The sequence below is a fragment of the Suricata suricatta genome, chromosome 11 (genome assembly GCF_006229205.1).
Source record: "Suricata suricatta isolate VVHF042 chromosome 11, meerkat_22Aug2017_6uvM2_HiC, whole genome shotgun sequence".
In the NCBI taxonomy this organism is placed as follows: Eukaryota; Metazoa; Chordata; class Mammalia; order Carnivora; family Herpestidae; genus Suricata; species Suricata suricatta.
The window spans coordinates 7,021,430-7,046,028 of record NC_043710.1 but is presented as its reverse complement, the minus strand read 5'-3'; the positions used below and the strand labels follow the sequence as shown (position 1 = coordinate 7,046,028).

The 24,599-nt window shown below is 58.0% G+C and overlaps 1 protein-coding gene across 30 annotated transcripts in view; it reads right to left on the bottom strand.

Annotated features, from left to right (window-relative positions):
- The window catches only part of NRXN2 (neurexin 2), a 96,103-nt gene that overhangs the window by 35,084 nt on the left and 36,420 nt on the right, over positions 1–24,599 (bottom strand). For 12 of the 30 annotated variants that reach the window (XM_029957535.1, XM_029957558.1, XM_029957549.1 and 9 more), the window contains 10 exons: positions 20,664–20,825; positions 19,481–19,919; positions 16,101–16,487; positions 15,718–15,921; positions 9,828–9,854; positions 8,254–8,382; positions 7,532–7,913; positions 6,788–6,978; positions 5,033–5,206; positions 4,521–4,640 (listed from right to left, as the gene is read on the bottom strand). In XM_029957535.1, the coding sequence (XP_029813395.1) occupies positions 4,521–4,640; positions 5,033–5,206; positions 6,788–6,978; positions 7,532–7,913; positions 8,254–8,382; positions 9,828–9,854; positions 15,718–15,921; positions 16,101–16,487; positions 19,481–19,919; positions 20,664–20,825 (2,215 nt within the window). The remainder of the gene's footprint in view (positions 1–4,520; positions 4,641–5,032; positions 5,207–6,787; positions 6,979–7,531; positions 7,914–8,253; positions 8,383–9,827; positions 9,855–15,717; positions 15,922–16,100; positions 16,488–19,480; positions 19,920–20,663; positions 20,826–24,599) is intronic. The other 18 variants (XM_029957537.1, XM_029957561.1, XM_029957539.1 and 15 more) reach the window with 2 other exon arrangements.

Here is a 24,599-nt window from a genome sequence, read left to right as displayed (position 1 = left end):
GGCGCGCGCTCGCCTCCCGCCCGCTCCGGAGAAGGGGCCCTGCTGAATAATTGAACAGGACTGAGGCTAGCAAGGGAGGCAGCTCTCTTCCTCCTCCTTCCCTTCCCCCGCACCTGGACGAACCCCAATAGTGCTCTCTGGTCCAGCGCGCAGAGATGTGGCCACGGCCACCTCTGCACGCACCCCTCGGAACACACGTGCACGCTAGGATGTGGACGGTATGGAGACACCCACGTGCCCATAAAGGCACCAGTGAGCGCGCAGGCACACACAGGCTCAGACACATACATGCATACATGTGCTCACAGACACTGGCGCAGGGACTCACACTCCGCGCGGGGGAGGGGCAGGAGGGGTACACATGCCCCGAGTCACACATGCGCGCACACATACGTGTTTGGCCGCAAGCGATGAACAGCCAACGTACACACAGACACCTCCTCCCAGCTCACCCTCCAAAAACAGTGACCCAGAGCCTCGCAGGTACTCCAGAGTAAGACACGTCACACACGTACAAGCTTCTCACTACTTCCCGGAAAGAGCGCTCCCCTACCCCCTGCACACCCTTGCTGGACTCCTCCAATCCTTCCCCTCCACTCCCCCTCGCCCCCCCTCCCCTCCCCCAGCATCAACCTCTCCCTTCACGGAGTTTTCAGGACACCTGTCCATTGAGTGTCCCACTTAGGATAAAACCCTTCTTAGGTCACTTATGTTCAGCTGAGGAAGCCACTTCTTCTAGGTGCCCCTCCACTGGGATCTGCCTCCCCACCCCACCCCCCGCAGTTTTAGGGACCTCTGGGAAGCACCTGTCATAGCCCAAGAGGTAAGTGCAGAGAGACTCCCTTCTCTTCATCTGGATGTGACCTCTGCACCCACATCGATCGGGGTTCAGTGAGAAGATGGTCTTCTACGACCAAGGAAGGGTGTTGGGGTGGCGGGGAGCCAGAGGGTAGAGAAAGAGGAAAAGGGAGAGAGGTGGAGATGGACCTGGAAGGAGCCAAAGAAATAGTGTAGTAGAGTGAGGAGCGGTGGTGAAGAAAGGGCAAAAGGAAAGGGAGGGGTGATGTGAGAAAGGGGACAGAAAATGGGGGCACGCAGGCAGGGGAGGGCTGGCTCCTGCTTGCTGATTCTGAATTCCATCTTGGAGCAAAAACCCACACCATGAGCAGTAGAGGTGCTGCGCACAACTGAATGCAGTCAGCACCCAGGACAGCTCCCCTGTTGCCAAAGCCACCACCCCGACCTTGTGAGTTGACACCCCTCCTCTTTGGCCCCTGGCCATTCAGAAGTGAAGAAAGGGGTCTTCAGAAGAGAAGGCTTCGAGGTGGAACATGGCTCCATGAGGGAAGAGAGACTGCAGCCTGCAAACAGGGGCTGGGGCCCCCTGAAGCCTTGTCCTCCTGCCCTCTCCATTCTATCCTTGTGCCCCGGGCTCTGGAATAGAGACCGACACAGCTCTGAGCAGGCAGAAAATTTATGGTCCCCGAGGGGAGGAGGGAGGAGCCGGTGGCGGTGAGAGGAGAGGAAGGGAAACCGCCTAGAGGCCAATCAATATCAGTGAGTGGGAAGTGGAGAGAGTTGGAGGGGGTGACGTTGGGGAGCAAGGGGGGAGGCGGAGGGTAAAAGAGAAGAGAGAGAGGTGTGCAAGAGATCAATAGAGCCTGTGGAGCAAGTGGAGAGATGAGAAGCTGAGGGCAGACACGAGGAAGAACTGAGAGCCTGGGAGAGGTGGGTTCTAGAAGGGAGAACCGAGCAGGCCTGATAGGAGCACCTGGGTCCCAAACCCCAGCCCTGGGGTTTCAGCCCCATGTCAAGCAGTGTCCCTCTTTCTAGCTTCCCTTCCTCTCATTTCATATTCTGTTCTTCATTCGCTCTCTCACTTTCCTCTCTCTGGTGGCAGAGAGGTGTTCTCTCCTCTTATCTCTTCTGCCTTCCCCGAGCAGACTACTGAGCCTTAAAGGGACACAGAGGTCCTGCACACCCCGTGTTACAGATGGAGAAACTGAGGCCACAAGCTGGGAAAGGCTGTCCTGAATGAAGGTCACACCTCTCCCCACCCCAGTCTCTCCCCCACCAGACAACCGCAACCCTCTGAGGACACCTCGGCCATCCCCACCCTCTCCCTCTCTTCTGGCTTTGGGCTGCTTCGTGCCCAGGCTGTTCCCAGGGCCTTCACACTCCAGGGGCAGAGTGAACTGAACAGGCCTCTAGGCCAGGCTCCTGCTTGACCTTGTGCTATGGCAGAGCCCCAAGGGGACCAGTCATTGAGAGACACCGTGAACAAGAAACAGAGCCGAACATGGAGAATTGGGAGGCGTAATCCCAAGAGAAGAGGGAATTATGGTTTGGGAAGGACCAGCACAGCCCCCAGCCCCAGGTTCCTGCCCTGCCCTTCAGGGGCAGAGATCCCAGAAGGTCCCCCAGGCTGATATTTGGAGAAGCAGCAGGAACCCACCAGCTGCCAGGTTGCACCCACCTTGTCTTGACCTCCAGGGCTCTGTTCGGGCCCTGCCACCAAACACTGACCAGTGCTCGGGGGATGGTGATTCTTTCCAAGACACACCCTGCTCCCCAGCGCAGATTCTCCCTGCCTCCCACCTTCCGGAAACCTGAAGAAGCCGTCCCAGCCTCTCTTCCCAGCCTTGCTAAAAGATGACATGACTCCCTAAATCCCCAACAACCTCTATGCCCGCTTCCAGAAGGCTCCCGTGTGTGCCAGTGTAGTGTGACACTGGGCAGCAGTATTTCTCAACCTTGATCCTTTGCACCCCGGGCAAAACATGCCCACTGTTAGCACCACTGTCATCAGGGACTAAATGAGCAGCGGGAGGTGACGGAGTCAGGAGTTCCCAGGCCCCAGCTGCACACTAACCCCCCAGCACCTGAGACTTTAGGGCACGGAAGTGACCTTGGTTTCCCCATCGGTTAAACAGGACGGTCGGTCTCCAGCCTTCACTGAGGAATAAATCCCAAGGACTTTGTAAGCTGCCAAACCCTAAACAACGGCGGGATGGCTACTATTAAGCAACAAAGTTACCACCATCTCCCGATCTCCTTCGAGCAGTGAGGGAGCGGGATAGAAAGAGGCCCCGCCCTCTCATTATTTCCCCGGGAGCCAGGCCTCCAGGGCCCCTGAGCTGTCCGTCATCTGGGGGCTTTGGGAGGAACCGAGAGCAGCAAGTCAGACCAGGAAAACCCTGAAGACAGGACTGCAACAGGATGGGGAGACCCTCAAGCTTGGGCCCTGCCTGAGAGCCCCCCAGCAGCGCCGAGGAAGGTGGGCTGGACATACGTCCCACGGAGAAGGCAAAACCAAGATCTGTCCAAGAGCCCAGTCCCTAGAACTGGTAGGTGGATCCCGTAAGAGACTCAGGACTGGTGCCCAGATGACTGCGGCTCCAGGGTGTGGCAGGGAGGCAAAGGCACCAACACGATAGTCTAATAGTAGATCTAATAGTAGATCTTAGCCCAGATCTACTATTAACTAACCCCCGGAAATGCACTGACCCCTCCAGGCCTCGGTTTCCAAGTGTGCAAAATGGAGAAGCCCAGTCCTGAGTGGTGTGTGTGTGTGTGTGTGTGTGTGTGTGTGTGTGTCCCAGGCAGCTGACTAGTCACATCCCTGGTCTCCCAACAGGTCTACCCCGAAGGAAGAGCATCCAGGTGATGCGTGAGAAGGCTGCCCTCTCCCCCACCGCTGCCCGCAGCCCAATCATCCGAGAGAAACTCGGCAGCGCCCCTCGGAGAGCATGCTGCCTCTCCCCACTTCCTGCCCCAGCCGCCTCCCCTCTACTGAGCCCTAACCCACTGCTGGCCACCAAGCACTGGAAACTGGAAAAGACTGCTGACAGTGCCTTCTCTAGGGAGGGGTCTCAAACAATATGCAAGTTGGCAGGCAGGCAGATGCCCAGACGGGGAGGAGAAGAAGGAGGCAAGGGCACTGTCCTCATGGCTCCAAGGGACCACCTGCCGCTGAGATTCTTGGAGCGCGGGGTGTCGGGAACGGCATGACCGCTGTCTAGGGAAGCCAGCTGTCCAGCATCCTGGCCTCCTGCGACCCTCCTGAGCCTGCCCCCTTGGGAGTGGGCCGACTCTGGGCAGGAAATGAGAGACCTCCACTGCGCCCTCCGGAGGGCACCAAAGGAAAGCGGGTGCAGTTCGACACCTGCCCCCTGTCCTGAGCAATAGCATGTAGATAAAACCTGTAAGACCATCACCAAAACCTCACGAGGCGTCAACAGAGGCTGCTACCTTTGGTGACAGGTGAAGGCGGCAGGGTCCAGCCAGCTCTGAGAGAGGGGAGGAGGCCAACAATCCATTGCCCCAGAGACTCAGGCAGTGGCAAGCCCACCCAAGCCCCAAAGAAAAGACTCGGAGGGTGGACGGAACCCCACCCCACCCCGTCGTGCTCTCATGAAGAAGGGATAAGAAGGAAGCAAGCGGCCTGGCTCTCAGAGACCCTCTCTCCTCCCTCGCAGTCCCTGTGGCTGGGAAGGGGCCACGTCTCCCCAGGAACTCACGGTCGTTGCAGACAGGGCCTCCGTAGGACGTCATGGTGCAGTCACAGGTGAAGCCATCCCACTGCTGCAGGCAGACGCCCTGGTTGGCACAGGACTCTTCGGTGCAGGTGGTGCTGGGGCCTGGAAGAGGCAGGAGGAAGGAACACCCCCCACTCAGCCAAGCCCCCTCCCCCCCCAGAGGCATGGAAGCTTTAGAGCCCAGTGAGAGGCCCTGCTCTCAGTCCTCTGCCAGGACTGAAGGGCCAAATACCTACCGACAAGGGTGTGGGGGGCGGCCATGGGTGGGGAGGGGGGTGCTCAGGGACCACTAGGCTTGGCTTTGAACTGCGATAGGGGCCAGGGTGAGAAGCAACAGGCAGGGCGAGTGGCCCTTCCTTTGCCCCCCCCCCCGAGCACCCCTGCCCTAGAGCTGTGGGGACAGGCTCCCCAAGGCCTGAGAACAAGGGCTCTTTGCTGCCCCCGTGTATCCCTGAGACCTGCAGTCACACCTGACTCCTGCACCCTCCACTCACCGTCACAGCCCCTCTCCACCTGCCCGATGCGGTGCAGGGCGTCAGCGATGAGGTCTGGGAGGCGTCCATTGAGGTCCACCGAGGCCAGGCAGCCCTGAAAGCCATCCCGGGAGGCCACCAGCTTGGGGAGGTTGCTGAACATATTCTTGCTCAGACCACCAATGTACAACTCCCCTGCAAAGGGAGGGGGGTCAAAACCTGCATCCCTGTCCCCGGTCCCCTCCCAGAATGCCAGCATCTGCTTGTCAGGTCGTCCCAGACTCTGGCTTCCTTACACAGATCCCACACCCCCCCTTCCTTCCTCCTTCTCCACTCTGCCATCTGTCTGCTCCCCCTCCTCCCCCCAGAAGCCCAGATGCCCAGGGTGGGGTGCGGGGGGATGGGGAGCAGCTGGGAGAACGGGCTTCAAGCTCTCTCCCACCAGCTGATTCCAGTTCCGGCCTGTAATCAGGGCCTTTCAGAGACGTGAGGGCCTATCCTCGCCACCCCGCCCCCTCCCTGTTCCCTAAGCTCCCTCAGGCTTCTCCCAAGTGCTCTAGCCCAGCTCCCTTTCCCCAACATCTAGGGTTGGGCCAGGGACTCTGGGTGACTCCAGGAAGTTCTCTTTGAGGACACCTGATCCCACACATCACTGCCCGGCCACATCACGCCCAACTCCCTGGAAGACTTGGCCTGCCCAAGGCACAGCTTTGGCAAGATGCAGTCTTGGCCACTGGCTCAATGCAACACAAGACTAACCTAGACCACCCTTGGGTTTGCCAGCACTGCGGATTATCTGTGACACGTTGCCCCCTTCTGGAAGCCGGGAGAATCAGCAGCACTAAGCCACAAGATCGGACCGGCACCTGACCAGGCTTCTAGTTCCCATTCGGCCTCCGGCTCACTTGGTGACAGCAGGCAAGCCTCCTAGCCTCCCATTTTCTCCCATGTCCCCCTCCCCAAGTGTAGGGTTAATTCACTGGTCTCTGAGGATTCTCTCCAAGCCCAGATGGTGTGAATCACACCAACAACACAGGGGTCTCCGTGGGGCTGGGGGCTGAGGGCTGCAGGGGGCGGGTGAAGGAGGTCACTCATGTTGCCCCAGAGGGTTCTGGAGAAGCAGCAGGCCTAGTCTTCGCTCCTGTCCCAACGCCCTAACTCTAGGTTCCTCCTCCGTCCCTGTTCTCTCAAGCACGCCTTCTGGGGACAGCCAATGACCACTTCAGTAGCTCCCTACGAGCCCCTGGGGAATGTGAGACGCTGCGGTGACACCAAGGCTACCAGGGAAGCCTAGGTCCAAGAGTCCCAGTGTATATGAGAGGCAGCATGCAGGGACCCCTCCTCCCCTCATCAACTGTCCCCTCCCACCCACTCGTCGAAGCCATCTGCTAGGACACTAAGCTCCCCATTCTCTTTCCAGCCCTCAGCCAAGGCAAGCTTCTCAATCTTGGGTGCCACTGATTGTCAGAGAGGTCTTCCGAAGCCCCGGACTGCCTACCTCTCACTCTAGAGTGAGGCCACCAAGCTCCCCATGAGACACATCCCATGGCCGGGCTGTCAGGGTTGAGGGCAGCCTCATGGGAGAGCTGAACATTACTTTGACAGGAAAATGTCAGGCTGGACACAGAAGGGAATGGGGAAGAGATGGAGACCACGGGCGGGAGGGGAGAGGGAGAATCAGGGAGTGAAAGAGTGCCAGCCGGTGGGAGAGGGGCGCATTTGGCTTTGGCCAAGGGGGCATCTGGGCTAGGGCCAGGCCATCTCCCCAGGCCCCACCTTTGAGATCGAGGTTTCGGGCGCCGTTGGAGTGCTGCGTGACCGTGCGGGAGTCGACCTTGAGCGTGTGCACATTGCCTGGGTCCCTGGACACCACCACGTTGTGCCACTGGTTGTCATTGACCGGTTTGTCTGAGTTTCCCTTCATCAAGGACGGGCCATTCCCCAGGTCAAACACGTAGTGGATGTACCTGGCCCGAGGGGCAGGGAGGAGACACTGGATCAAGGCGGGGGCAACACCGGGAAGGCAGGTACCACAGGAGGAGGGGATAGAGAGGGAGACCCCGCGGTGGAGGGACCCAGCCCAGCACTCAAGGACTCTGCTATGAGGTTCCACCATTCAGAGAACGTGGGGACGGAGGGCCACGGAGGAGCCGGCTCCTGTGACAGGCTCAGACGAGGAACTGGCTGGGGGAGACATTTGTGGGGACAGCAGGGTCCCCAGGTAGCAGGGCACAGCTGCTCTAGGCAAGGGAGGCCACGGGGACAGGGCCCTGCCTCCTGTCTGCAGAAAGGACCCGCCTGAACCAGGAGAGTGAACGGCAGAGACACTGGCAAGGAAGGAGGTGGGGAGTCACTGCGTGGGGAAAAAAGGTGACTTGAATCTTGACAGGCGGTCGGGGACCTGAATCTTGAGCTGCGGTCGGAGGGGACTAGATAGCTCAGCCAGTGGTGGGGCCGTATCTCGGTCAGCAGGGGCAGGGGACCCATTCCCTGCCAGCCGTGCAGTGCCCAGCCCCTCACCCCTTGACCAGCTCGATGACAATGAAGTCATTGCCGTTGCCCGAGTTGAACAGGAGAAGCCCGTCGGGGGCCGTGGTCTTGAACTGGAAGAAGAGGTGCATAGAAGCGTAGGCTTGGAGCGTGGCGAGCGCCAGGTAGCTGCTGCGACTCTTGAAGGTGACAGGGTCGGCCACGATGGCCCGCAGGCCGAAGCGGGCGTTGAGCTCGCAGTAGGTGATGTCGCCGTCCTTGCACTGGTCCATGTAGGGCTGGCCGTTGAACACCAGCCCGCTCAGGTGCCCGATGAAGTTGGAGGGCACCACGGAGATGAAGCGCCGCTCCGTCATGATGCCCGTCTCGATGTTGTGGAACTCCAGCCGCGTGTGGGCCCCCGCCATCTGTCCTGCTCGGGACCGGAGACAGAGATGAGGGGAGGACAGGCTGGGGGCTGGCTTCCGGGGCTGGGGCTGGGGTGCCAAGAGCCTTCCCTCCACACAAGGGCCACGCAGAGAGACGTCAGCAGACACCCTCGGTGGGGGTGCCAGTGGCCATGTGCCTCGACGGCCCCGGGGCTGATGGGTACCCGGGACAGCGGGGTCCGGGGTCCCGTAATAGATCACCCTCGGGGAGAAACAGCAGCAGGGGCTCCTGAGGTAGGAAGGCCCAGGGGGTTGTCACCAAGAAGAGCAGGGCCGTCGCAGGTGGCTGGAGATGGAGCCCCTCCCTGGTCTCGGCGCGCTTACCCTCCACGGTGACATTGTCCACAGACAGCTGCAGGCTCTTGCCGCGCCGCACGACCCTCACCGTGTGCCACTCATTGTCATTGAGCTTGTGTCCCGCAAAGAGCGTCTCGGGGCCTTTACCTGCGGCACCAAGGGGGGAGTGAACGCGGCATTCCCGCTTGCTCGGCTGTGGCTCCAGGTCCCCGCCCAGGTGCACGGAGTCACCCCCACACACGCAGGGACACACGCTCACCCCGTTCTTACACACCCAGTCAGAAATCCAGACGACACCCACTGCCACTTGGCGCAACTTCCAAGGCTGTCCCTGGAACGGAATTTGATGCAGACGGGCCTCTAAGAGTCATGCCCTGAGGCCCTGCACAGAGCCGCCCGTACCTACGACCAATGTTCTCTTCCAGAGTCTTCTAAGGAGCCTCCGTGTCAGTGTGTGTAGCCAGCAGGGAAATTCTCAGCATCGAGGCAGAGGCCTAGAATTCTCAGACTCCCGGAGCATCCCACGTGTGAGCGTGCGCCCGCGGCCCCGCTGGCGGTGCTGACACCCTCACACAGACACACAGCCCCCGCCGCCCACAGAGGGAGCCGGCGTGATCTTTCCGTGCACACCTCTGGTTAACTCCACACGCCCAGACTGGCAACCACACACACAGCACACCCGACCTGGCCAGAGAGGGGAATGCTTCTTAGGAATTGTGACCACTCGTTTAAGACCAGGGTTTTCTGATTTCAAGTCTAAAACAAAACCTATTTTTCTTTGGAAGGATGCTAAACTTTGCTGCGTTCCCGGGGCTCCCGCCAGTGGGGGCCAGGGCTCAACGTGCATGTGCACACAGGCAACCACACACACAGAGACACGCTGAGCACACACAGCCCCCTTGGCCCATGTCTCTGGTGTCCCCATGCTCTCTTCCGTGACATCAGGGTACACCGTGCAGAAACCCTCTCGGAGACAGAGCACTGAGCCCAGCACACTGGGATGCTCGGAAACGCCCCCCACCTGCTCTCCTTCTCAACCCGCCATTGAGAGACTCACTGTCCCTTCTTTAATGCACCCCGATGTGACAGAAACTCAGCCCCCACCCAACACTGGAGCTGTGGAGGGCTGAACTTTGAACCCTGGACCCTGCTCCCTACCCTGCTCTCTCCTGCGTGCCTCGCCCTCCCCCTTGTGGCCACCTCTGGAGATGCAGTGGAATATCCCGGCTCCTCTCGGCTTCTTCTGGCCATAGGGTGGTGGGCCCTCCCGCTGCAGGTGCACCCAAGTCTTCGCCCCACCTTCCCGAGGACTGGAGATGACAAGGCTCCCTGGCCTTCCTTTCCTCAGACCCAGTGAGCATGCCGACCCAGGGCCCTCCACCAGCGCCTCCTGGTCCCCCTCGGTTTGGCCTGTTCTGCCCTCCATAGCCACACCATCCCCACGCACCCTCATGCCTGCTCCCCTCCCCCCATCCACTGCCCAACCCCCACGCAAGCCAGTGAGGAAGGTTCTCTTCCCCCCACTACCCCCGCCCCCAGATCCCAGTGTCCAGCATCCCAGGCCCCTGGGGGCTTGGCAGAAGAAGAGGGAAGCCACTTACTGGGTGCGCAGCCGACGCGCAGGCAGTCTGGGGGGGCCGTGGGGCGGGCAGAGGGGGAGGGGAGACAAAAAGGCAGAACAAGTTTTTTTTTTTTTACATCCTTCACAGGGAGGGGTGTCTGCAGGCGGGGGTTCCCCCCCGGGACCACTTTCTGGGGACCACGCGTGCCCAGGTGCCCTCTCCCCTTCCTCGGTTGGACCCCTGTCCCTCCTGCCCCAAGAGGGCTCCAACCCTCCCCAGAGCTGGGAGGCAGGACAATCAGGTGACCGGAAGAGGGCCTGCCTCTCCCTTTTCAGAGGGGCCCAGGCCTCTCGTGCCTGAGGGAGATGGGCACCTTGGGAACCCCAGTCGTACAGGGGATCTTTGCGGGGCCGAGGGCTTGGCCAACCCCACATCTCCACATCTCTTGGAAGGAGATGGGTGGGGAGGGCCAGATTCCCTCCATCCCCTGCTCTGGGACGACTCCCTGCTCAGAGCCCAAGTTGTGACACGTCACTCCCCATGCGCGCCTGGGCTCTGAGCTAAACGGAGGGGTCTGCCCCAGGGCTCCCTTCCCGCGGCCATGCATCTCCCAGCACCCCAGGGGGCCAGCACCACCCTACAGGAACCTTCCTTCTACCCTTCCTGACTTGGAGGATGCCAGGCTGCCGCTGGGGAACAAAGTGATCCTTTACCCTGAAAAGGAACTGGAATCGATCTGCTTTCTTAGGCAGGGGCCAAGCCCCCACAGATGAGGATACTGAGTCCCCCGAGGTAGGACTTCAGAGGACAATCAGCAAGTCAGGGGCAAGCAGGCACCACAGGCAAAGACTTCCGCCCTAGCCCCAGCATGGCTGTCCTATGACCCCAGGGTCAGGGGGCCCCACATGGTCAGAAATCACACTGTCTACACAGAACTGTAGCCCAGGGCCCCGGAGCCTTGGGACAGCCCTCTGATGGGACACACGACCCACAACGTGTTAGTTGGCCAGCCTTGCAAGGGGAACAGAGCACTAGGGTCCTATGAAGTTGGGGCCTAGGGCCCTCGGGACACCTGCACCAGGCCGCCAGACCCAGATGGCCTAGGGCTGCAGAAGGTCCTGCACCTGGAGCCAGAGGGACTGGACCCTGATCTCACCACGTGGCTATGGGCACATCTATTTTCTCCAAGTTTCAGCCTTTCGCCTTGTGAGTTGAGAGCAAGAAAGAGGCGGTCAGTGGGCTGGCCCCTTGTCTCTCGGGCAATATCCCGGCATCCCATGACTCCTCCCAGAACAGGGTCTGGTTGCACCCCTATGTCCAGGACACAAAGGCGGGTGGGGGCATCTGGCATCCCTTGGGCCCCTCAAGGTTCCTGCAGCGGTGGTAAACAGACTCCCCTGTGGCTCTGGGGGCACGGGCCCCTCGGGCAGTACGGCTGAGCTCCACACGCGTCGTCAACCGCAGCAGAAGAGTGGGGGGAGCAGCCGGGACCCTGAGCCACAGCCTGGCACCAAAGGAAGGAAGCAGCAGCAGAGGAAGGCACCCGAGTAGGTTCAAGGGGAAGTCAGAAGGTACAGTGAGAGGAAGGAGGTCAAGAGTGTGCACAGAGAAAAGAGGAAGGAAGGGGGAGCAGAGGGAAGAAGCAGCTAGATGGGGCGTGGGAGGAGAGAATGTCAGGGTGGGAGGGTGCCAGGCCAGGAGTCAGGTCACGGGGGCTCTCTTTGGGCCAGCAGAGTCTTCACCAATGAAGGGTCCAAAAAAGAAAAAAGGGGCTGGAAGAACAGGCCGATCCCCTGTTGGGAAAAGCTCAGTTCTTCCCTTCCCTAGTAGCGGGGTGCCAGGAATGGGGGGCATCCATCTGTCCAGAGAAGAGGTGTCAGCTCCAAGTCCCCCCGACCCCGGCCCCGTGCAGTGACTCCACCCTCAGCAGCCCCACTGCAATAGGGTCTGAGGAGAGCCGACACCCCGTGAGGACCGGCACCCCAGCAGGGAGCCAGCACCATCCCGGAGGCAAGCGGAAAGTGGGAGTGATTGGGAGCACCAACCTCCGTGCACACATCCGCCCAGAGCCCAGAGCTCAGGCAGCATTAGCTAGAGATCTGCACAGGAAGTGAACAGAAGTGACGGGTCTGCACAGACTCACCAAAGTCATGGCTGAACACAGAGACCAGGTATGAGTGTGCAGGGAAACAGGTGGGGAAAGGTCACCTGCATGTTAAGGAACCCAGGGTAAAGAACCCAGGCTTCCCATCCCAAACCCCCACCTGATCCCCTGCCCCATCCAGACCCCACGGATTGGAGATGGTGGGTCCAAGTCTCCCGCTGCAAGGAGCCTCAGGACCCCACGGGCCAGAGGCTCATCTCAGAAGTGACATCGCAGAGTGACAGTATGCAGTTCTTGTTCAGAGCAATCTCCCCAGCTGCCCAGCCTATGGAAGGTGCTCAAGAACTACTGAGAGCCCCAGGTGGGAACAAAATGCCCTTCCATGGCCTCAGGGATTGACAGGTCTGGGAACATAACGTGTATTCAGCCTGGCTTACAGGAAAGACAGTTAGGCTTACTCTGGACGGCCTGAGAGGGCAGGACTAGGTCCACAAGTGGGAATTGCAGAAGGGGCAACTGACACTAAGGAAGAATGCCCCAATGATTAGAATCCCCATAAGAGGTGGGGGTGGGGGGGTGGGGTCCTGACATGAACGGCATCTGAGCAGAGACGGAGGAACTAACAGGTAATTCACATGCGGCACAGGGGTGGAGCTGGCCGGAGGAGAAAGCTTTTAAGGGTTCCTCCAGCTTGGAGATTTGTCAGTTACAGTAGGCCCTTTGTGTTAGCCTCACTGACAGCTGACCTGGGACAAGGGACAGATGAGGCTGGGCAATGGCCCAAGAGGCCATACCAAGGGCAAAAGGACCAGGAGCACAGGTCACACTGGAACAGGGTAAAGAATCCCGGGGACTCTAACATTCTCCGGGAACAAAAATCAATCACCCTGCTCAGGGGCCACAGACAGCAGACCTCAGGGCACTTGCTTGGTGTCTGCAGGCATGGCGGAGGCCGAGGACAGGACAGGAGACACAATCCAGTTTGTCTAGCGTCCTCTGCCTAGAGGGAGGCAGCAGCTCTTTGTTGGCCTTTTCTGGCCTGGCAAATACCTGCCTTCTTAGGCTGGCATGGGGTGCCTCCTCCCAGCTGTCCCTCCAAGTGGGCACTGGCAGCCTTGGTTTCCTCTTTAGGACCCAGCACCACGTCTGTGTCATTCCACTGGGCATCTGATGGGTTGCACAGATGCCCGATGAGACTTTGATGCCAGAGACCAAGCCTTGTGAGGCTTCTCTCTGCCCCCAGGAGCGAATCCAGCCCAGGATCAGAGCCTTGGTGTCGTTCTCTGCCAGTGAGGCCCCACAGGCCCCAGTAGCAAGCAGGATGGAGAAGTGGGAGCCAGACCAGGTCATGCAGTGTTGGAAGCAAGCCCCCAGGCCTGGTTATAAGCTTGGGTCTCTACTCCTGTAAGACTTTCTTTCAGGAAGGCTGGGTGAGTCTCTACAAGTGTGTCTTGCGTCTATATGTCTTCACTCCCATTATTCCATCGGAGCCTGAAAACTACCACAGAACGTAAGCAGAGTGAGGATCCTTAGCCTCGTTCTACAGATAGAACGGAGGCTCAGAAGAGGGAAATGACTTATCCAGCAGTCCAAGAGACCAGGCCCAAAACCCAGATCTCCTGGCCCCAGGCCCAGTGCTCTTCCCATCGGAGCCTGAGGCTGAATGGCTGGGTGCAGATCACTCAGCAACCACTCACCTCCCTGTACACACATCACTCAGCATGGCGGACAGATGCATCTGCACCAAGCATGAAGCTTGTCATGGGCCATGTTAGAGATGGCATCTCTGTGTGTGGGACCCAGAATAGCCAGGGATGAGGGGCAATGAAAGGTGAGTGCCACTGGCATCTTGAGGGCCACCCGGTTCTCTGACCTCTAAGTATGCATGAGGCACAAACAGAAAAGTACTCCAATGGGAAGGAGAGGGTAAATCCTAAGGGTGAAAGTCCTGAGGATCCACCAGAGAACACGTTCCTGGCCAAGGACACCACCTCCTGTCCAATATAAAGGAACCCAAGTTTCTTCCCCAAGCACCTAAGATAGTCCAAGAAAGGAAGAGGCATCTGCCTTCTCTGCAGACCAAAGGCCAGAGGTTTTCCCTGTGGCATCACAACTGAACACACAGAGCCATGTGCTTACTGCCCAGAGGACACACCTCCCAGGCGAAGGAGTGGCTCATGCCAGGTCTGGGTACACAGACCAGGGCAGTCTGAGAACCCCAGGGCCACTCATGTGGTCCTGGGCTCATGCCTTCTTCCTGTGACCATTTCAGAGGTGCTAGAAGACGTGGTACAGACTATGGAACGCTGGCCAAAGCATGTCTCCCTTCCCCCTTCCCCCTGCAGCGCTGTCACCCATCACCCGCTCTGGGGGCTGTGACAGTGGTCAGAAGCTGAGCTTCTTAAGTTCCCCAAGTCTGAGGCCCTTGCTGCCTGCACACCCTCCACCCCCGCCTTGCTCGGCAAATCCTTGTCCAATGGGTACAAAGGCCAAGTGGCCTAAAGGGGAAAAGGAAAGGCAGTATATATTTATTAAAAATGTACTGGGTCCCCAAAGGCAACCACCTGTCTCACAAATGGCCTAGAGACCAAAGTTAGGGTGAAATCCAGATATCCAGAAATCCTCTGTGTTCTCTCCAGTTGAGGACATGACAAGAGACGTTCCTGGCCCGCACCTGTCTACACGGCAGGCTGTTAGGGGCTATAGGCCCATGCGTTTAGAGAGGCTAGTTTGAAATGGACAGTTGGGAGTCCAGCCTGGATGGCAGAGAACCTCCAACTTCCAATCTTCCCCTGACTGACAGTGGACCCCTTGTCTTAGTTACTATTGTAACCCAGGTTCACAAAACAGTGGCACTTACAACGTGTCCCGTAAACATGAGCTGAATGAGTGCACCTGCTATGTTTTTTGACTTTTGGTTTTGGTGGGTTTTTTGCCCCAACTGGCCGGATAGTGCCCACCCTCACCCCCGCAGACACCCCGGGGACTCCCTGAAAAGTGGAGCCTCAGGCCGATCTGGGCAGGGGCAGAGACGGCGAGGGACCCTGATACCCTCCACCCCCCAGCTTTGTTAGAGGCAATGGGAAGACACTGAACCTTAGGGCACATGACCAGGCTTTGAGTTTGGGCTCCGACCCCAATCATTGTTGGCTTTGCGACATGGGATGAGTCAGTGTGTGAATTTCACAGTCTATGACACAGGCCTAGCACAGCCCATCAGGTGACCCTGTGGCTTCATGGGGCAGCCATGGGACTCAAAAAACAAAAGCAGACGAGGGAAGGTCTGTCCCGAGGCATCACCAGCGTCACCTGCGCATGCCTGAGCACACAGACAAACTCGGCCCTTCAAACTCAGAGCCCGTGGGAGTGGCTGCGCACACGGCCAGGCGCTCCTTGCCTCCAGATCGGTGCTGTGCTGGGCCCAGGCTCAGCACCTGCGAGGCACCTTCGAGTCCTTCCCAAACAAATGACCCAGTGAATGAGTACATGGATGAGCTGACAACCAAGAATGAGTTGTGCTGTGATGTGTGTGTGCCGGACAGACACCGCCAAACCCAGATGAGTGCCCCGGGAGGGCAATCGTCACACCCAGACACACTTGGGCAGATGGCACGGCCACACTCGGGGCGTCCCCCATACACGAAGCACGGAGCTCCCCTACACTGTGCGTCCTTGCTGGGGACGAAGCTCTCGGGGGCTCTGGCCCCGGGCCGGCACCTCCCCACCTCCCACTCTTGGAGGGGCCACCACCAGCTTCTCCAGACAGAGGGGATGTGCGCAGGGGCAGGGGCAGGGAGGGGCCAGAGCACAGGGCAGGGTGGTTACCGAGGTTGACAGTGAGCTTCATCTGGCCCCCGTCCAGCTCGAGGCGCAGGGTGTCAGCTGACTCCCTGGAGGTGGTGGCCATCATTAGCCCGTAGGCCCGCTGGGACATGAAGCGCAGAGACACATCCTCCGCCTCCGTGTGCATGGCATTCGGCAGCATGATCTTCATGTACATGGAGCCATCGTAGCTCAGGACCGTGGCCTCTGCCCCAGGGACAAGGGAAGAGGGAATCGGGGTAGGGCCGAAGGCCAGTGGAGAGAGAGAGAAGACCGAGAGGATCGTTATGAGGAGGACAGACCCAGGGCTGGCCTACGAGGGGCATCCTGAGGAGGAAGGGGCACGTGGGGGGCAGCGGGGACACCTGGAAAGAGAGCAGCCTCACCTCGCTCACAGACCCGCCCCAGAAAGCCGGTCCCAATGCAGTCACAGACGAAGCGGTTCCAGCCCTCTCGACAGACGCCCCCGTTGCGGCAGGGCGCAGACGCACACTGCTTCAGGGTCTCCCGGGAACAGAAGGGGGCGATGCCCACGGCCCCCTGAGCTTCGGCCAGGCCCCGAAGGTCTCGGCTGCGTCCGTCTATGAAGAGGTCCCGCACGCAGCCCACGTAGCCAGCCCGGAGCGCCGCCGTCCACACCTCCGGGGGCAGGGGAAGGTCCACCCGCCCCCCCTCAGGGAGACCGCCCAGGTACAGCTCGCTCTCCAGGTCCAGAATCTCACTCTCCCCAGTGGCCAAGAATGGCGTGCTGCGGCTGTTCACCGAGATGGAGCCTAGGGACCAAGGGAGAGCGGGCCTCAGTGAGGATGGCAGGATCAAGAGTCACCGTAGGGCCAGGAAGGGATCCCTGACCTCCAGCCCTCCCCGCCCCAACCGACGCCCTGCAGCAGCCCCGGGCCAGAAGCTCAGCCTTACTCACTGCCACGGATACTACTTGGCAAAGATTCTGAGTTCAGGAACTCAGATGAGCCAGCCCCAGCCCAGCCGCAGCGTGCAGTGGGCCTCTGTCCGGACCTCCCCCTTCTGCCCCTGAGCGAGTCCTCAGAGGACGCTCATGCTCTGCCTCTGCCTCACAAAAATAAACATTAAAAAAAAAAAACTTGGGATCTAGTGGGAGCTTTAAAACCTTTGGGGTGCCTGGGTGGCTCAGTTGGTTGAGCGTCCAGCTTTGACTCAGGTCATGATCTCACTGTTGGGTTCGAGCCCCGCATCAGGCTCTGTGCTGACAGCTCAGAGCCTGGAGCCTGTCTTCAGATTATGTGTCTCCCTCTCTCTCTCTCTCTCTCTCTCTCCCTGTCTCTGACCTTCCCATGCTCATGCTGTCTCTCTCTCAAAAAAAAAACCATTAAAAAATAAAAACCCTCTCCTGAGTTCTTAAGAAGCCTATACCTTAGAAAGTATTCTATTTATAATTTTTTCCTCTTTCTTTTCTCAAGAAGAATTCTTATAAATAAATAAATAAATAAGTAAATAAATAAATAAAGTCTGCCTGTCTCCATGAGGTTAAAAAGAGGTAAGGAGGATTTGGTCTACGTTAGGCACAGGGGGTGTCAAACTAAGGCAGCAGAATTAGAACCCCTCTGAAGACGGGACTCTATCTGAAGCATGTTCTCCTCTGCCAAAAACCTTTCCAGAATCAGAGAAGCCAGTCCCCTGGGTCAGGTTCAACATGGCCCTTGCTTGTTTTCCCCCAACAAGGTGTCAGATGCTCCGGGGTCTGGCAACTACGACCCACTCCTCCACCAGCTCCCCCTCCCCAAGTCTGGCCCTCCAATCACCCACATCTCTATTTGTAGCAGATTCCACAGATGCCTGCTCTACCCACCAGCTGCAGGGCTTCCTGGACAGGGATGTTGCTCACTGAGAGCCTCAGTAAATGAACCAAATGTGGGAGAAGGAAGAGACAGGGCAAGGAAGAGGTGGGAAAGAAGCGTATAATGGAAAGTTGGCAAGAGTAAATTAAAGCGAGTATAAGTCTTGCTCCAAGAGCCTTGCTCCAAAACACGGAAATGGGACATCGATCGATAAATGAACAAACAAAATGTGGGATACACACATAATGGAATAGTGTTCGGCCACGAAAAGGAAGGACGTAATGACAAGTGCTACAACACGGATGAGCCGGAAACCATGCTAAGTGGGATGAGCCAGACACAAAAGGACAATTATTGTAGGATTCCATGTAAGGAGGTCCCTAGTCAGGAACAGAAAGTAAGATAGTGGGTGCCAGGGGCTGGGGGGAGTGGGACTAGGGAGTTAGTGTTTTTTGGGGACAGAGTTTCAGTTTGGGACGACGAAAATGCTCTGGAGGTGGATGGTGGTGAGGTTGTACAACAGTGCGAATGTCCTTAATGCCACTGAACTATGCACTTTAAAAATGGTTGGTTAAAATGGTACATTTTAGTTTATGTGCAATTTAACACAATTAAAAAACAAACAGGGAAAAGGTCAAGGAGAGCTTTGAGGGGATGACTTCCCCAAGTCTGGGCTTAGGTGCATAAATGAATGTGGGACATCAGAGAGGGCCAGAGCTGGTCAAAGTGACCCAGGGACCAGCCAGACCTGGTGTGTGGGCTCTGGAGATCTGTGGGAGGCTAAGGAGACCCCCTCATGAAGGGAGAGAGGGGTTCTCTGCAAGGTCCGGACAGACTTCCGATGTAGAGAGTTACTAATCACCTGTGTGGAAACCCTGGGAGACAGCAAGTATTCTGTGAAGACCCCCAGGTACCATTATGAGACAAAACCGAGGGAAGAACCCATGTTCTGTAAAGCCCGGGAAAAGTGACATGTCTCTGGGGAAGAGAAAGGAAGAAACAGCCAACCATGAAAGGCTGATGCCTCCAGGAGCCTTAGCGTTCCTGGGCGGAGACCGTCCCTCCACCCAGTCTCAAGGGTCTGGTGTGGTGACAACTGGAGAGCACAACAATTTAGCTGCTGTTCATAAGTGCTTAAACTGGATAATGTGTCAGCTCTCCTTGACATTGACTCGTTCTCTCATGGTCAACAAGATGGAAAAGAGTAAAGAGAGAACTGGGCAGGAACAAGAGGATGGGAAAAGAAGACTGAAAGGGAAGAGTGGAGGAAAGGGTGGCAGGAAAAAACACAAGGCTTTAGGAACAGCACCTGCCTGGTCCGAGCACTCTATGCCCTGCTGCTTTATTGTGCTAGAAACCTCACCAGGTGGGAGTGTCGGGTCGTTTAGCATCTGTGTCCCCCCACCAGAGCATGCGCTCTATGACCGCAGAGACTGTTGAATCCACCACCATCCCCATCAGCACCTTGGACAGCACCTGGCGCTCGGTAGGTACTTGGTATTAGTTGAGTAAGTTAATTAAAGAACATTGAATGGATGTAGCTGGAAGAGAGGCATGGTTGGGAAGATTTTTTCTTTTTAAAGAAGAATGGTATATCTGTTCTGTGTTAGGCCTGTGCTAACGCTTTTACAGGTATGCTCTTATTTCCTTCATTTAAGGACCCCCAGTGTAATGGTTCCTTTTATAGATGATAAAACGAGGGAGCCAAGGGGCTGAATAAAGGGCCTACGGGCACAGACAGAGTAAGTGAGAAAGCTGAGGTGTGAACCCAGGGCTGCTGACTTCAAACGCTATGCTCTTTCCGTCAATGCACCATGACAGGAGGGACAGCGAAGGGACTGACAGGGCCAGAGGAAGGGGAAGGATGCCAGCGGAAGGGACCTGGAAGGAATGTCGAGGCAGGGGCGGGGAGTGGCCAGGAGGAGAGCGGAAGGAACCAGAGGCCTCCTGACCTTTGCGCCCGTCCCTCTGGAAGTCCACGTGGCACCACTCGCCATCGTTGACCTTGCGGCTTGATGCCCGCAGCTTGATGCCCCCAGAGCCCATGTCCAGCAGCAGGTAGAGGTAGCCATCCAGCAGCTCCATGGCAAAGTAGTCGGCCCGCTGGGCAGAGCTGTGGCTGCTGGCCCCGGCCCCAGCCCGCCGGCCCTGGCTGAAGAGCAGCAGCCCGTTGGGCTCCGTGGTACGGAAGTCTAGGGAGATGGAGCCGGTGCGTTTGGCACTCCAACGGGGCAGCGCCACAAAAGCCTCGGGACTCTCAAAGGTCACAGGGTCCAGGGCAGCCACATCCTCACAGCGGAATGACAGGTCCCCCTGCAGCTTCATCTTGGGGTCCCCTTCCTTGGCCAGGCGAGACAGTTCCAGCTTGAAGTCATTATTCTTATAGACCACCTGCGGGGAGAGGTGGGGTCAGGGATGAAGACGCAAAAGCGGCTCAGGGCCTGGAGTGCCCAGCAGCAGCAGCTGCCCCATGGTGGAGGGAGGGTGGAGACGGTCCCTGCTCAGTGCCACCAGATCACCGATTTGGGCCTCTGTTCTAGAACTTCCTGCACAGAGGCTGTGAACGAGCACCTCCCTCGCCCCACTTATCTTCCGGCTTCCGGCCCAGCACTGGCGGGACAGCCCTCAGTGGCTGCGGAATTGCAGTTCATAATAAGGGCAAGACACACTCGCTGCTACCATCTGGTCGGCATTTTCCAATTGGCCAAGTGTTTTTCTTTACACTCTCATCTGCTCTTCACACCCACCTGAAGGAGGAGGTACTGACCACCCACTTTACAGATGAAGACACTAAGAATTAGGTCAAGGGACTTGGCCAAGGTCACAGAGCTGGTGAATGTGTGAGCCAGGACCAAACACAGGTCTTTAGTGTTCACACCCAACATTGTCTCCTCTGTACTGCAGCTTCCCTCGAGGGTCCTCTGAGAGGCTGGGGGATTCAGAGGCTCAAGGAAATGAGGGAGGAGAAGCTTCTCGATGGAGTCAGTAGGGCTCAGGTTTTGAAGCGGGGAGGTCTCCCACCACCTTGGAAGGAACAGAGGAACCAGGCGGCTGGCCAGGTCAGACTAAATCATGCTGAAGACAGGGACCAAAGGGCTTCCCGGCTGACCGCAGACCCTTCCTAGCCCTACTCACGTCCTTCAGGCAGCCCATGAAGTTGTTGCTGACGGGCGAGCCCGGCAGGTCAGCTGTGTTGGGACTGCCCCCAATGTAGAAGAAGTCATCAGAGCCCAGCATGGTGTAATCCTCCTGCGTGTAGCCTGTGGTGGTCAGGATCCCGTCCACCGAGATGGTCACCTGCCCAGCCCAGGGAGGGAGGGGGAGAGACAAGGAGACAGCCGGCATCAACTCCCTGGGAAAAGCCACAGGCTGGGCAAGGGAGGGGCCAGGGGGCTGCGGGGGAGGGGGACCCCCATTTTTATGTCTGCTTGTCTTGGAGGAGGAACAGTGGGGGGAAAGAGGGAAGGCGGGAAAGGAGGCAGCACAAGATTTGATGGTTTCAGGGTGGGCTAAGGCCGGCCCCACGGCCCCCAGCTCCGCAGGCAGAGGCCTGGAGGGGACTTGGAGGGCTCACCATGAAGAACATCAAGAAGCAGTTCCTGGAAATGGCTCCAAACAGGAGTGGGTACCTCAGGACAAGGCCCCATTCTGGAGGGGGATACAAACGGCATCCTCACTTCCCTCCTCAAGGTGCTCTCTGGATCCTCATGTGATTTCAGAGCGTTTTTCATTAAGGAGGTAGAGAACACCCATTCGCCTTGGATCTTGGTGGCTTTGGCTCACCTGCAGCCCTTCAGAGCACTGAAGAGTCTTTTCAGTCTTAGCCCAGCAGGAAAATGGGAGATGGTAAGGGCATGTGGAATGCGAGCTCAGATACTACTAGGGACAGTTGGAACTTCCTGAGGATTGCATAGCGCCCTTCGCCCTTCGGGGCTTATTACTACCACCACCACCACCACCACCCTAACATCAAGGGCTCCCACCGATCCATGTCCTCTTCCTGAGTCTGTCTCTTTACTCCCCAGGTCCCTCTGTAGACCGGTGGCTCTCTCGTCTCCCAGGGAGAGGGTAGCCCTTTACTTGTTCACCAACCTGCCCTCTTTTCTTCATTGTCTTCCCTACTAACATCACCATCGTTACTCAGAGCCAGGTTAGGGAAAGGAGGGTAATGGAGCTAACTTCATGATACCCTAACCCTGGGCTGAAAAGTCAGGTAAGAAGGCAACATGGGTAAGGATAAAGGAGTAACTCAGTGTTACAAAGAGGTGAAAGGGGCTCAGCAAGGGCCTGGCGAAGGCAGAAGTGACCTTGGGGAGCAGTGACAAATGCAGGAAACTGTCTACCCACTCCCCAAATGCCCACTTGGTCCCCGAAAAGTTTAGTCATAGGAGCAGCCCACAGGGGCTCCACAGACCCAACAAGGTTGTAGGGGAAGAGCCAAGGGCTCCAGGACCACGAGCACTCACTCTAGGAAGGCTGTGGCTCAGGACATTCCCCTGCAAAAGGCAGGCAGGCTCCTGCAGGAAGCTTCAGGAAGCTGGCTCACAGTGAACTCAACTTTGTGCTTCCAACAGACCACAGCTCACTCCCACCTCCCAGTCCCCAAACATGCGTTAGCATCCCCTTTTCAGGCAAAGTCTGGAGATTGGGGCCTTCCAGTCACATCCTGGGATGTCCCCACCCACACCAGTCCATACGCACATGCCACCAGCCATCTTTCCGAGACTGGTCTCCAGGGTTCCATTGTCACGGGGGTGGGAGGAAGACGTTAGGAATTCCTAAAGAACATGGGCAGCATGAGGCACGGGGAGCTCCCCCCACAGGGCTCTCGAGTCCCCCTCGTGCCGGGCTAGGGCCTCACAGTGAGTGGTTCCCCATCCTGGGAGCCATCAAACCTTGTGCTGGGGGTACCAGGTTCAAGGACAGGAGGTAAGGTGGTGTCTTTGTGGGAGGGGGCAGTTTGAAAGCTTTTAGGTCTTGTTTTGAGGGGAGGGCTGGTCACAATTGTTTATTTCTTCTTCCCTCCACCCACCCAAGGCTGGGAAGCAGGGATCTGGGTGGGAAAGGGAGGGGTCAAAGTATTAGTCACAAAAACATGCAGACAAGATTAGAATGGGCAGAAGGGGTCTGGGGAAAGGGCAGAAGGGGGCTGGGATGAAGGGACGGGATAAGACAGGGAGGGGTGGTAGGTGAAGGGTCTCTTTAGGGCAAACTCAGTTCTATTCTGCCCTGCACCTCCACTTCACTCCTGATGCTACACTGAGACCAGGAAATGGGCCACTAATTAGTTCCTGAGCCTGTGTCTGGTCACCCCAGTTAGAAGGTCAGTGCCTGAAGGGCAGGTGCCCGGCCTGACATGTCCCTGTAACCACACTAGGCCCAGCACAAGCCAGGGAACATGTCACGGTCATGAAAAGTGAACATCAAGTCACCTTGTGACCCAGGGAAACACTGGGCTTTCACGGCCTGTGTCCCATCTATAAGTCCAATATCTCAGGAGCCTTGAGTAGACAGGCTTCCATCTTCTGAGACTGCTCTGGTCACATGTCGCTGCTTCTGTGCAGGGGGAGAGCCCTGCTAGCCCCGAAGATCCTCAGGAAAAGGCTCTCCTGGCCCCGCTCAGTAAGCTCAGCCTGCCAGCGTCCTAGGCCACTAAGCTGTGTCCTCCCTCCCCAGCCCCAGCTGCGAGGGCACCAGCTGCTGTCACCCCCAACCTCTGGGCTCTCTTTGGCTCAATCCACGCAGTGAGCTCATCTGCCTCTGCCATTCTAGACCTTTGGGGGCACCCTCCTCAACTCCCCTTCTGACTAGGCATATATCTGACCTTGCCCACTACAGCTTTATGCAAATCACTGCTATGGGGTGCCTCCTTTTAGGGGAAAAAACACCCTCCTGTGTGTCCCTCAAATTTACAACCTGCTTTTTAGAGCAGCCCTGGCCCAGGGACTGGGGAAGAGGGTAGCAGGAAACAGGGTAACATACGGAGGTGCACGGAGGAAGGGGGTCAGCCTGCGGGTAGAGGAAGTTGAGGGAGAAAGGGGGAGAGGGGCACTGGGTGGAAAGGAAGCCAAGAGTAAGGGGATGGAGGACAGTCTCTGGGGAAGGCAAGGAGGGAGATGACGGAGATTAGTAACACCCGACTGTTCCCTCAGACAAATCAAAGTCCAGACACAAAAATGGCGGGTTCGTTAGTAAAAGCAGGAAACAGGGGAGTAATTCCCCCGTCCCCCTCCACCCCAGGGGTTCGTGATGCCCCTGCCCCCCAAACTCCCCCTCCCCGCACAGCTTCTGGAAGGGGTGGGGCCGGCGGGGAGGGGGGCAGGGGGGCCGTGCGACAGAACAGCCTCTGCATTTAGGGCACATGCGGGTTAGAGGGCCAGGATTGGGGGCCAGGCCCAGCAAGAGAGGTGAGAGAAAGGCAGCCCAGGTGAGAAGGCATGCGGGGCCAGGGGAGATGGGGAAGAGCAGAGATGGAGGCAAAAGAGCTGTGGGCGCAGGAAGGAGGAGTTCCCTTCCATTGGAGGAGGGGAGAGGAGTTACCGCTAGGACAGAGACATTTATGGGTTGAGAAAGAAAGGGAAGGGGCATGAGGCTCAGATCTTCCTCACCAGAGGGTGACTCAGACGCTCACTCCCACCACCCATTCACTACGGTCACTGACCCAGACACACTTGCTCACACACCACATCCTGCTGGAGCCAGTGGGAGCAAGTCCTGACCGGCTCATTTTCTAGCAACCATCCTTTTGTCATCAGGACCACGGCTAGCACCCGAGACACGGCAGACACTCAACCCATACCAACCCATCAACCCAGACAGGCAGGGCCCTGAGCGGGGACTGAGCTGGCCAACTGGAATGAGCCACAGCTCTGCCCTGGAAGAACTGTGCCCAGCTAGAGAAGAAGACGTGGAGCACCGAAGACACAGAAGCCCAGCCTCCCTCCACGCCCCAGGAGCGCGGAGGGTGGCTGGAGGTGGCCACAAGGGGCAGCCTACGACCAAGACGGGGTCTCAACTCTCCCTGCCGGGCCCACCTCACTTCTATTCTGCTCTGCTTGTCTCCTCTTAGGG